The 12,819-nt window shown below is 49.6% G+C and overlaps 5 protein-coding genes; 3 read left to right on the top strand and 2 right to left on the bottom strand.

Moving 5' to 3' along the window:
- Positions 1 to 476: 476 nt before the first annotated feature.
- Positions 477 to 3,275, bottom strand: FFUJ_10761 (related to TOB3 (member of AAA-ATPase family); the record flags this gene model as incomplete). The annotated part of the gene is made up of 1 exon (XM_023569581.1): positions 477 to 3,275. The coding sequence occupies one exon, from the start codon at positions 3,273 to 3,275 to the stop codon at positions 477 to 479; it is 2,799 nt and encodes a 932-aa protein (XP_023436777.1).
- A 989-nt stretch (positions 3,276 to 4,264) lies between these two features.
- FFUJ_10760 (related to gluconate 5-dehydrogenase) lies at positions 4,265 to 5,236 on the bottom strand (the record flags this gene model as incomplete). XM_023569580.1 has 3 exons in its annotated part: positions 4,265 to 4,488; positions 4,539 to 5,111; positions 5,158 to 5,236. The coding sequence occupies 3 exons, from the start codon at positions 5,234 to 5,236 to the stop codon at positions 4,265 to 4,267; spliced, it is 876 nt and encodes a 291-aa protein (XP_023436776.1).
- Positions 5,237 to 5,927: 691 nt separating this feature from the next.
- On the top strand, positions 5,928 to 7,144 carry FFUJ_10759 (uncharacterized protein; the record flags this gene model as incomplete). XM_023569579.1 has 2 exons in its annotated part: positions 5,928 to 5,968; positions 6,178 to 7,144. 2 exons carry the CDS (start codon positions 5,928 to 5,930, stop codon positions 7,142 to 7,144), a joined length of 1,008 nt encoding a protein of 335 aa, XP_023436775.1.
- Positions 7,145 to 8,461: 1,317 nt separating this feature from the next.
- FFUJ_10758 (probable purine nucleoside permease) lies at positions 8,462 to 9,674 on the top strand (the record flags this gene model as incomplete). XM_023569578.1 has 3 exons in its annotated part: positions 8,462 to 8,551; positions 8,600 to 8,747; positions 8,794 to 9,674. The coding sequence occupies 3 exons, from the start codon at positions 8,462 to 8,464 to the stop codon at positions 9,672 to 9,674; spliced, it is 1,119 nt and encodes a 372-aa protein (XP_023436774.1).
- Positions 9,675 to 11,207: 1,533 nt separating this feature from the next.
- FFUJ_10757 (related to multicopper oxidase) lies at positions 11,208 to 12,736 on the top strand (the record flags this gene model as incomplete). XM_023569577.1 has 2 exons in its annotated part: positions 11,208 to 11,624; positions 11,672 to 12,736. The coding sequence occupies 2 exons, from the start codon at positions 11,208 to 11,210 to the stop codon at positions 12,734 to 12,736; spliced, it is 1,482 nt and encodes a 493-aa protein (XP_023436773.1).
- Positions 12,737 to 12,819: the final 83 nt, after the last annotated feature.

Below are 12,819 nucleotides of genomic sequence, written 5' to 3'. Positions count from 1 at the left end.
CTCAGTTATCCAACTTCTACATTGTACCAGTATGGCAACACGTTAGCAGACGTCATGTCGCATCGCATAAATTTAAAAATCTTAGATATTATACACAATAACAGCAGTCCCTTAATTCCTGCCATCAATGGATTGTGGGAAACTACCTAGGTCAAGACACCGACGCCAAGAAGAAAAGCCAGCGACATGGTTTAGGTTAGGCAACTCCGATTGTTACACGTAGATCAGGCTAAACAACAACAAACGGTTTTCAAAACATCTAGATAGAAACATGCTAGAGAAAATCTCGTTAATTGATTGGCATTATTCAAAATCCAGAGTCTGGTGCGATTTTACATGAATTACGGTGTATTGTTTATCTCGGACTCGAAGGATGTTGTTGCGAGTGTCACACGATTGCTCAAACGCCAAAGAAATGGAAACAACAAAAACAGTCATGGTCAATCATATTCTCAGTCCAGCTGCAGAACCCAACCTTAGTCAAACTTGCTCTCCTGGAATGTGCTTCGCATCGGCATCTCAGAATCATAGCTACCGGCCTCCTTCTTCATGTGCCGGTCAAAGCTCTGCGTCGACATCTGAACCTTCTCAAACCAAGTCCTGTCTAAAACGGGCGCCGCAGGAGGGCTCTGACCGCGAGATCGAGCTGCCTCGGCTTGGTTGGCGTAATTGTGGATGGCGAGACTCGAGGCGATCTGGAATGCGCTTCGGATTTGTCGGCCGTTCCAACATCCAGTTGATCGAGCGAGCTCTTCGTAGTGCTTGGCGGCAAAGTCGATGATCTCGTTCTCTTTAATGACGAGAGCGGGTTCCCCGGTCATGCGGTGGCGCTCGGCCTCAATCTGCTTGAGCTTGCCGATGTTGAGGCGGAAGATGTCGCGTGTCTGAGTCTTGTCCAAAGGAGGGTAGTACAGGGAGAGGTGGATACGAGACTTGAAGGCCTCGTCGATTGTGCCGACTCGGTTGGTAGTCAGGAAGAGAAGACCGTTGTAGTACTCAAGAACGCGGAGGAAGACGGAGACAAGGGCGTTACGCTTCATGTCCTGCTTGGATCGTTGAGAGAGGAACACATCCGCCTCGTCAAGCAGAAGAACACAGTCCCAGAGATGAGCGAGGCGGAAGACGTTCTTCAGCGAAGACTCCACCTCATGGGGTGTAAGACCGAGATCGCCACAAGTGATGACAAACAGCGGCTTGCGGTTCTCCATAGCGACAGCCTCTGCAGTGGCAGTCTTTCCGACACCAGGAACACCATGCAGAAGCACAACAAGACCACGGCCCTTGCCCTGGATCAGATCCTGGCTAGGTCCCTCGGTCGCGGCATCAGCGTACTTGCGCTCAAGGACCTTTCGTTGGAAGTGCGACATGACAAGTCCGCGCACAACATCCTTGTAGTCGCTCTGGATGCGGAGGTTCTCAAAGACACCAGGCTCGCGTCGCACGGGCTTGAGAACGTTGAGATCGATTGGCAAGAAGCGACGCTCACGAAGAGCATAAGCGAACATACGCTTAGGAAGAAGAACAAGGTCTTCATCACGAAGCTCCAAAGCCTTGGTGTTGGTCTCAAAGGTTCGGCTGCCCTTAACGCGAACGCGGAGGAAAGCGTCAACCGCAAGGTTATCTCTTCGCTGACGGGCCTCGACACCATCGGCGTGCTGGATGATCTCGTTCTGGGAGTATGCCAGGTTCTGGCGGGTGCCGTTGAACCAATGCTGGATAGGCATCTCGTCGTCTTTGATCTCGCATCGTGAAGACTTGTTGATCGTGAGCTGATGGAATCGCGGACGCCAGTCAGGCATCTTCTGGTAAGCCTCTGTCAGATCGACGATGACATCACTCTCAACGAACTCAGGGTGTCGCATCTTCTCGTAGTCCTCGTTGTCGAGGATCTCCTCCTCAGGCTCGGTGCGATGAGAGGGAGGGTTCCTTGTCAAGGTCCAGGCGCTGTACTGCTGGTGGCGGTCATCCAAGTAGTTGATGAACTTGCGGCCCTGGTCTTGCATCGAGCTGAGAAGCTGCTTGTAGTCGTGGCGGTATCGGATGGGGAAGGCCTCGAGGGAGTCAATTGATCGCTCTCCAATGAACGACTCAATCTCGAATTTGCGTCGGACGGCGCCAAAGGTGTTGCCATCATGATCGATGTAGTAAGCGGAGATCTTGAACTTGGAGTTCTCGTCGATCTGCTGCTCATCTGCGAAGAAGTCCCAGCCAGAGGTGGGATAGGATGTCTCGGGCTCGGGGCTTCGGACCTTGTAGACGCGCCAGATCTCGTGGTAACGGCCGCCTGTCTCGCCAGATGCAGGCATATAGATGAGATCGCCGACGCGGAAGAGAGACCAGAGATCGTCGAACTTGACGCGGTCGGCGGTTGAGCCCTCGAAGCGGTTGTAAAGAGGAAGCACTTCCTTGTCGACAAAGTCAACGTAGCATCGCATGTCGCGCAGCGCCTCGGGACTGTCCATCAAATTATCGTAGTCTTCATCGGCGTCGGAGTCAACCGACTCAATGCTTGAAGCCTCAGATGTTTGAGAAGCGGCATCATCACCATCTTCAGCAGCCTCCTCCTCATCAACAACCTCTGCCTCAGTCTCTTCAGCGACATCGACAACCTCGGAGCTTTCGCTGCCAATGTCCTCGAAGTCAGCCCACTTGTCTTCAAGAGTCGCAAGGATCTCTCGCATCTTGGGTTGGAAGTGGACTAGAGTCTTGAAGGGTCGCATGAATGTTCGGGGAGACGATCGCTTCTCGGTGTCGTTCATAAGAGCTGTCAAATGGCCCAAGATGGGCTGGGACTGGATACGAATGCGCTGGATCTCAGAGTCGGAAGATGGCTGGCTATCCCTCTCGCGACGAGCCCTCTCATAGGCGTCGGTCTTACGATGAGGTGTCTCAATAACACCGCCGCCAGGGTAGTACATGTACTTCTGACGGAGACGAGCCATCTCCTCACGTCGACGAAGACCATGCTCGCGACGGATCTGAGCCTGGGTACCAGTACCCGACATCAGAACGTCAATGGCATAATCAGGCTCATCGATGTCTTGGAATCTGTTCTTGAAGTTCTCGAAGTTGACCTTTCGGACTTCTGGAATCTTGGGTCGCCATTTGGCAGCAGTTCGGCGTCGGTCAGCGAGGATGCGCTCGCGTCGCTCTGCCTCTTGCTTGAGAGCCATGTATTCGAGATCATTCTCTTTGTGATTGCGTGTGTTGCGCGTGTTGTTTGTGGTGTTGCGACGGCCGCCACGCTTGGCCCTTGTTTGTGCAGTACGTGCCATTGTGAATGAAGGAGATATGATTGGAGTTGGTGTGAATGTATATGATGCTGTTGAGACCTGGAGATGAATGTGTCTTATAACAAAATGCACATCCAAAGGCCTCTGGCCTAATCAGGCAGCTCACACATGCCTGCATGCATTATCATCGTGAATTCGGTACGAAGATTGATTGCCAAGATGTCTTGCCGGGCTGAGTCACTTCCCGTGCCCTGTTGCACAGAAACCCCTGTACTCCCCGTAGGACTACAGGCAGCAATGCCGCTGAGAGTTGTGGCGAAGTGCCCAAGCGTCGCATGGGTGTCAGAAAAGAAATGGCTCGTTTTCACATAAATTCGCTGCTTTCAGTTCCAGGCTTTCTGTCATCCCTCCGTCTCCGCTAAAGAGGGCCTCCCGCCAGCTCAGTCTCACCTCAGCGACCCCCCGCTAACGAGCCAATGGTTCCTTAGACAGCGTTTGAGGATTCACAGCTAGCAGATCCCTCAAGGCAGCAACCAGGGTGGCTTGGAATGCGGTGTATCGTGAATACGATGCATGAGCCTATCAAGCCGCCATATAATTGAACCTTCAATGGCTTATCGAATGTGATAATCATGCAGTCATTGCAGGCCAGTTTCACCAGTCTCAAATGAGTAATTTTGCTGTGACTGGAGGTGAAGCCCTACTTGACCGAACGGCACTTCGGGTACCAACCTACCAGCCCCCTCGATCTTTTTCATGTGAGATCTCGGCAATTACCAATGGAGACATAGCGCGATGACGAATCTCCAGCTTGAGGATAGAGGTACCAGTATATCCTCCATCTTAAAGAGTGATCGGCGCAGTATTGTAAGAAACCCTAGCCTGAATGAGGTCCCAATTCTAACGATCCCAGGGCTGGCTGGAAGACTCTTAGACATGCACATAATACTTTGAGATTCGTGTAACAACAACACAAAAGCTATCGGAACTTTACATTTAATGTATCTTGTCCTGCGATCCAAGACCTTGTCCTAATTCGTGGTCGGAAAGTTACTCAAGCGACCGCCATCGACGACTATAACTGTGCCATTACAATATCCGCCCGCTCGAGATGCAAGATAGAGGAAGGTTCCCGACATATCCTTCTCATCTCCCATTCTTCGTAGTGGTGCCATTGAGGTTGGCACGGCACCAGGCTGTCCCGACTCATCGGTGTACATCTTGACGATAGGCTCTGACATTTCGCTGGGGAATACTGTGCAACGTTAGAATGCCACCTTTTGACTGATCGATGAATTGACTCACATCCAGGAGCTATGCAGTTGGCTCTGATGTTCCACTGGGGAAGGGCAACGGCAAGCTGCTTGGCTGCTAGAACAGCTCCAGCCTTGGACTGCCCGTATGCCCAACCGCCGGGGGCTTTCTTGTTGAATGCGGCGATGGAGCTAGTAACGATAACTTGTGAAGTCTGCTCGACATTTCCCTTCTCGTTGCCCTTCTTCAAAAGTGGGAGAAAGGCCATGCTGGTGAACCAAACCGACGCGGTATTGATGGCGAACGTGTTGACATAGTCACCGAAATCAGTGTCAAAGTTGGACTTGGCCCATTCTTCCAAGGTTGTTTCGGGAGTGATTGGCTTGACTTGGGGTCCTCCGATACCAGAGTTGCACACCAACAGGTTGACGTACCCAGTGTCCTTCTCAATCTGAGAGACCATGTTCTGCAGATCTGACTTGGAGGTGACGTCGCACTGGACCCCAACGACCTTGTCACCCAATGAGCTGGTGACTTCGTCTAGTTTTTCCTTCCTTCTACCAGCGATGTAGACCTTTGCGGCACCGTTTAGGAGCAACGCCTTGACGAACATGAGGCCGATGCCTGTAATACGATCAGTTGTGATCCGTGCTTTGAGGGGCTCACTGACCTGAACCTCCGCCTGTCACGACCGCGACAAGGCCATCGAGGCTGAAGAGTGAGCCAGCGCTGAGTTGTTCTGAAGACATGATCGCTATGTGATTCGAGAATAATTTCTGTAGAGAGCTGAGTCGTTAGTTGGGGATCTCGAAAGTTGAGGCAATTCATTGATCACCGAGCCCCGCTTACGCAGTCAAGGAGTCATATCGTCGTTATCAATCCAACCCCGCTCTCATGTCAACCAGTACCTACAGTATTCTATTATCCCCACCGCAAGCAATTTTCTGATTTCTTTGAATATTTCTTTTGATCACAGCCTCTGATTTGAATTTATATGAATACTCCTATGGAGTTGGACCTCCGCGCAGGCTAGAATGGCAGCCATAGCCACGGCTCGGTTCGGCCGAAAACTCCACTAGATCTCTTGCAATTCCGAGACTCGAAATTTCTCCCGTCTGAAACGTATACTGGCTACTGGGAGGGGAAGCATAAGCTACTAACAATCGGGTACCAAGAATGACTAGATATGGCTCTTGCAAACCAATATCAGTGGCAGAAGGTTGGCGCGTTTTGTTGCCAGCACCTGATTATGGGCTTCGCGGAAGCTGCGGAACGACAAGACAGCCCGGTATCTTAGCTATCAAAAGCTTAAATCAACACGTGTAACTGATAGCTAATAATCTATTTGCTATGTTCTGATATTGGTGACATGATGGCATCCAAAATCATACGGTTGTCATACGCGAAAGCACTAGGCAAGTCAGAAAAGTCTGAATAACGATGAATCGCAGCTGGATACGACGATATATAAATGCCAAAGGGTAAGCCAACATGCATTCTTACCATCAATCAACTCAATCCTGAACATATCTTTCCCTTCAATCACTGCAGAGTTTCCAATAGACTCGAAACAAACATACCTACCAATGACAGAATCCGCACTCGGACGCCTTCTCACTGATGACCAGAGCTTGCAAAATCTCGGTTTAGACAGATCTCAACCTGCGAGCTAGGAAGACGGCCTACGCAGTCTCGGTGTCGAAAGTGGAGAGTGGGAGTGGTGGTACGCCGATACACATCTTCAAGACGGCTGGTTCCGGCAGGTGCCCTTCTTCTATATAACAGAAGGAGACGGTCCCAAGACTGGACTCATTGATCTGAACATCGCCAAGGATGGCAAGAAGCTTTGTGACTTGCATAAGCGTATTGGAAATCTCCCTTCCGAGATCGTTGTGGCAAAAGATCGGTGTGATCTCCAGTATCGCAAGAATTACTTCCGCAGTATCAATGGCCTCAGCAAGTATCACATCTTTGTCGACCCTGATGAGATGGAAGGATTTGGTTTCGACGTGGTGATCAAGAGAAATACTCCATCCCATCGACCGGGCTCAGGTCGATGGGACATGGAGGGTCGTCACTTCTCATGGTTCGTAGCTGTCCCTGGTGGCCAACTGACCGGAGAGGTCACCGCCAACGGCACCAAGACCAAGGTTGAAGGCAATGCCCACCATGACCACAACTGGGGCAATGTCCCTATGGAGACCATCCTGGATAACTGGCTCTGGGGACGCGCTGATGTCGGCGGGCTCTCTATAGTGTCCGCATCAGTGCGGTTCCGCCAAGATTGTGGGGGCAGAGAAGTGCCTCTACTCTTCGTCGTGCGTGAGAATGAGGTCCTGGTGGATGTGAGCGACAACCAACTTGTTTGCTTGGAGGGAGTCAAGATCGCGCAGCCAGACACAGGCAAGCCGACCAGCTCTGATTGTATCTACCTTGTCAAGTCAACAGGCGATAACTTTGCGCAGGTTCGCTTTGATGGGCAGCAGAAGGTGATTGCGTCTTTTCCTTACCCGACTACTAGTCAGGAGTGGGAGACTCGGTATACAAGATATGCTGGGATGGTAACGATCAATATCACAGATGGAGACAAGCGAGTTTATGTCTCTGATCATGGCAGCTTGGAGGTTATGGACTTCTTTGGACGAAAGAAGGTATAAAGGGGATCATGGGTAAACCCTTGCTTCATCCTTATCCCCAAAACCAGGGTTGATTGGTTTACAGTGTTATAGATCTAGACATGGCTCGAAATTAGGAATAATACATCTCATCTCTTATATTCAACTGCGGGCTTTCATCGCATGAGGTTGAAAGTGAAAGCATTTAGCATGATCAACTCTTTTTGACTTTCCATTACCATGATACAACTCCCCTGCACGCTAGCCAAACCAGTATGTGCATAAGCAGCTCCCACTTACGCACTTAAGCTCTTCATGGGCACGGCTGTAATTGAAGCTGACAGAACTGCACGTTCATTCGCCCAAACCAACAGTCATAGCCACGGCTCGGCTCGGCCGAGAACCGGCGGTCAATTCCGATTCCGAGACTGAGGGTAGCGTTTGATCTCCAATCTCTTCAGACACCAGGGAAATGGTTCAGGAAACGGAGCAGGAAACATGGAATATTCATAGACGAAGAGCATAGTCAGGAGTGTAGTATCTGAGGCTGCAGCGTGAGACAGGCCAAGCCACCTAAGATTGAGGCTGATTGCACAATCACAAATCTGCCTTGGCTGAAGCCTAGGCAGACATGATCACTATAGAATAAGTAAATTTGTGCCAGATGACAGAACTTTGCATTTCTACACAAGTAAATAGCTATCAGAGAGATATCTAATACTCTGCCAATACCGCCGCCAACCCCAACGCTTCCTCCACGACCAAGGCCACCAGTTCGACACAATGTCACGAAATGAGAACACCGGGCATACAGCACCGGTACAACAGATAAGCGATAGAAATGAACAAACTTCGGAAGCCGACGTGTTGGCCATGATCGAAAGAATGCGTAACAGGTCAGGCGAAGATATAGCTGCCGACTCAGAGAGGCTTGCTGCGGAAGCAAAGCGGTTTTATGAAGAACAAATGCGCATTCGGTCACAGAAGCAAAGGGAGCAGATGATTTATATTACGAAACTGGCTCTGCCCGTTGGTTTCATTGTTGGGGTATGGTACTGGCTCTGGTAAATGAGTTTCGGATTCAAGATTTTGTGAAACCTTCAATTCCATCATCTGCTCAAATCTCACTTTGAAAGAACTGAGGCGATGGACACGAGAGGATCGTGAGCCTCGGCTGGTAGCGAAAATGGATCATAAGGGAGCCCAAATGCTAGTTGCGCTGATCACGCCATCTCGACCCCGCCCAGGCTCAAATGAGGTCATTTTGTCTTCTATCAACTTATTGCCTCAAGAAATCCTTCCAAACTTCAGGAGCAGACTCAAGGCCACCCGTGACTATACCTATCAATACGAAACATCATGAGTGCACAGAACTCAGCTGCGCAGGGGGCCCAGGCCCAGCAGCCAGCAGACGCTAAAATATCGCCCAAAATCTTGCTTATCGCTATGGTAGGTACAACTCAGTTGTTGTAATAACATCGAACTAACGGCGACAAGTTCTACGAAGAATCAAGGAATTGGCTTTCTCCTGAGAGTGCTCTTCAGTTCCCTCGTAAAGTGCGCGTTCCGGGCTCGGCTAGAGGATACGAAGATATCCATGTCACAGAGACTGGCGAAGTCGCACTTTTGGTAGTCGGAACTGCCCGTAAGAATTCAACTCCCTTCAAAAGCCTTTCTCTGACCCGAAGTAGTTATCAACGCATCTTTATCGATCAGTGCTCTCCTGACATCGCCACTCTTCGACCTCACAAAGTCATACTTTGTCCTGACCGGTATTGCAGGCGTTAATCCCAAGCGAGCTACTATTGGATCGGTTGCCTTTGCCAAATACGCCATTCAGGTTGACACGCAGCTTGAGTTTGATGCGAGAGAAGTCCCCGAGGAATGGGGGTCAGGGTTTGTTCCTATGGGAGCAGACAGGCCTGACCAGTTTCCCGGTATCGTGCATGGCTCTGAAGTATTCGAGCTTAATGCAAACTTGAGAGACTATGCTCTTTCCGTAGCCAGGACTGTTGCGCTTACAGACTCACCAAAGGCTGCTGAGCATCGGGCTTTATGGAAGAACTCTCCTGGTGGTGTTTTTGACGCAGCGGCTCTGGACCCAACTGTTCTTGAGGGAGATGTTCTGTCTTCCAATACCTTCTGGCATGGTCATAGAATCTCCGAGGCTATGGAGAAAGTTGCAAAGGTCTATACTTCAGGACAAGGAGAGTACACAATGACAGCCCAGGAGGATAATGCCCTTCTGGCTGGTCTCTTGAACGCAGCACTCCAAGGGAAGGTTGACTTTTCCCGAATCCTCCTGATTCGATCTGCTTCCAACTTCGACAGAGGACATGAGGATCAACCCCATCAACTTCCTTTCGTTATGGACAAAGGTGGTTTGGGGCCATCTACTCGCAACCTTTATCTTACTGCTCTGAAGGTAATTGAGGGGATCTTGGAGGAGTGGTCCACCAGATTCGAGGCTGGAATCCCTGCTCAGAATTATATCGGTGATATTTTTGGCTCACTTGGTGGCACACCTGGTTTTGGTGACAAGCAAAATGTTGAGCAAATAAGATCCCACTGAATATGGCCATGGGCTTGCTTACGATTTTCCATAAAAGTTCATCGTAACTACATAGACTTGATACAACCGCTTGGCTCTGGAGGCCGAATAGACATACAAATGGGGATATGAATGACAATCTCGCCAAACATTTATCTTGCTTCTTTGAGCGATCTGAAATTATTTGTGCCTAGCGAATTCAATCAAGGATTTTGCGTCTCTCGAAGCAATCCAGATTTCAGTTCAGCTACAAGCCTATGCGAGATGGTTTAGGGCAACGTCCCAGGGGTCTTCATGGCAGCGGTAGACTTAGGGTTCGAATAGAAGCATGTGCAGGGTCTATTGAGAAACCAGCTATACATCCTTTAGCTAGAGTGCCTTAACCCACTCGTCCATCAACGAGGAATCATTACTTTACTTGCTCATGAGTCCTTAGTAACCAAATAATGCGCCTCCGATACATCTGTGTACACAGTTAGGGGAGGAAAGAAAACTCAGGACCTCGACCCTAAGTGGCAAAAAGGCTTAGGTAACTTAATATAAGTTTAGGATAAATTAAGGATACCCTTTTCCAACTCCTGTTTTAACACCTTATATCAAGGTCTGGTATTTTCTTACCCTCTGAGGCACAGGTATTCCAGCTCTACGAGCCTACTGACCTTTTTGCCCCCAGAGTTTGTGCTATGAACTCAAATAGGGCGGAATATCCATTCCACAGAGCAACCAGCAAGTCTCTGGACAGAATGATTGATTCTAACCGCACTGTTGATGCCTCCAGTTTGGAATAAAAACAAGGCCGACAGATAAATAATAATAGATAGATTCGGACCGCACTTAACAGACCAAGTTTGCGAGGGGTTGTAAATTTTCGTATTCTGTTCTCAGAGGTAAGACGAGGGCTGTTGATTGGGTGCCATTTTGGTCGTAGTTCGACTTGGAGGGTGAAGCGTCGAGCCGCGGAGATGCGCTATTCTCATGATGATATGATACGTATGATCTGACCGAAAGGCATTCCACTTCACAAGACATGTGGTCTTGCTTCTTGTGAAGCCGAGAAATCTCCTAGTTTTGTCCTTCTTAGTTGAACATCTACTAGCTTAGCCCTAACCGCCCTGAAATTTCAATATTTCGTCTTAGGCATCACAGCATTTGTCTTGGCAGTGTGGTCAAAGAAGGGACATTTATTTAGCAAAGAATAAGTCTCTACCTATTTATTAAGAACTGGTTTTATAGGGAGTTAAGTGCTCGGCTCAGTATTGAGATATGCAAGTTGACGTTTTCAGGTGATCATTTCGGGTTCGCCGGTGATCACGGCTATGTATCTCGAGGTCAACCACTAAACCATGTCCGTCCCATCATGCGTCAGTAACAGCTGTCATATTACCAAGCACTCAAACATAGATCTCCGCGCTCTAGTACTATTTATTGAGCCATATCATGGCCTGCTAATGGTAGTATAAAGATCGACCGGATGTGCCTACTGCTTGGGTCTAGAAAACCTGACCTAACAATTATCCAATATTTGCAACTACTTCCATTTTATCCTATTTCACCATGTCTCGCATTCTGACAACATGCTGGACCCTTGCTCCAGTAACCAGTCAAATCCTTCCAATTGCCAGTAGAGCTGCTGCGTCTACGGCTTTTGTCAGAAACCTCTCACTTCCAACCAAGCGGGGTCCGGTGATCGGAGCCAGATCCTTTTCGCCCAACACTAGGACCAACAGTCGAGTCAGCCATACTCGTCTCGCTCCAGCATTGGCTGTATCCACAGGGCTTGCTTTCAGTTATTATCTTTACCAACGAGGCCCCCAGCCAGTGAAGCTGGGCCTAGTGCCAGAGAAGCCAAAATGTGCACACTGCGTGGACGAGAAGCCAGAGGTGATCCAAGAGAAACCTGTTGGATGTTGTGAAGACGAACAAACCACTGCCTATCAGGAGAAGCCTCTTTCATGCTGCGTCGATGATGAGGTAAGTTGCATCACTGACTCAGGCTCGGGTATAGCTGACCATCCCAGGCATCCATAGCCATGGTGCCTGCTATCGGAGGAGATCATAAGCACAAGATCTTTGAGACAGTTGACGACGAAACATTACTGATCTCAAAGCTCCCTAAAGAAGACGCTATCCTCACGACTGCGCCAAATGTACCTCCATCTATCGCAAGAGACCATCCAGCTCTTGTCAGAGTTCCACTGGTGACTACAACTAAGTTAGCACAGTTGACCAGCCAGTATAAGTACGAACAGTGGACTTTCAACGGCACTGTCCCTGGCCCTTTTATTCGTGCCAAAGTCGGAGATGTCGTGGAGCTGAGCCTCACAAACAAAGACCCTGCAGGTAATCCTCACAATATCGACTGCCACGCATTTACTGGCCCTGGTGGTGGTGCCGCTGTTACTACCGCTGAAGAGGGCGAAACCAAGGTCGGTCGCTTCAAGCTTCTTTACCCCGGCCTCTACGTCTACCATTGTGCTGCCGCGCCTGTTCCTGTTCACATTGCCAACGGCATGTACGGTCTCATGTACGTGCAGCCAGAAGGCAATGATCTACCACCCGTGGATAAAGAGTATTATGTTATGCAGAGCGAGTTCTACCATGAACCACCAGAGGTTGATGATGACGGCCGACGATCCGAAATAGTCGAGTTCTCATACCCCAACGGTCTTCGTGAAGAACCTCAAGTCGTTGCCTTCAACGGTAGCGAGTCTGCCTTGACAAGAGATCATCCTCTCAAGGCTCATGTCAGTGACGATGTGCGGATCTTCTTCGGAAATGCTGGACCAAACCTTACCAGTTCATTCCACATCATCGGTACGCATTTCAAGAATGTGTACCGAGATGGTGGCGTTACCAGCAACCCATCAAAGGGCATTCAGACCGTTTCTGTTCCTTGCGGTGGGTCAACGATCGTCGACTTGAAGATGACTGTCCCAGGAACATATACCCTGGTTGACCATTCCATTTTCCGCCTGGACAAAGGTGCAGTGGGCTTTCTGAATGTTTCTGGTCCGCAGAATCCCGGCATCTATCAGAGTTCTCAACCGCCAAGGCCTTGCGTGGGTTGCAAATTGCACTCCTGACCAGATCATGGGCTTTTTTGAGATGGAGCTAGGAGGCATGAGGAGCGGCTGAATGGCTACAGGCTTAGCATCTCCGGCTTTCG

Source organism: Fusarium fujikuroi, chromosome FFUJ_chr10 (assembly GCF_900079805.1).
Source record: "Fusarium fujikuroi IMI 58289 draft genome, chromosome FFUJ_chr10".
NCBI lineage: Eukaryota > Fungi > Ascomycota > Sordariomycetes > Hypocreales > Nectriaceae > Fusarium > Fusarium fujikuroi.
The sequence above is the reverse complement of the archived record's forward strand: the minus strand, read 5'-3'. Positions and strand labels throughout refer to the sequence as shown.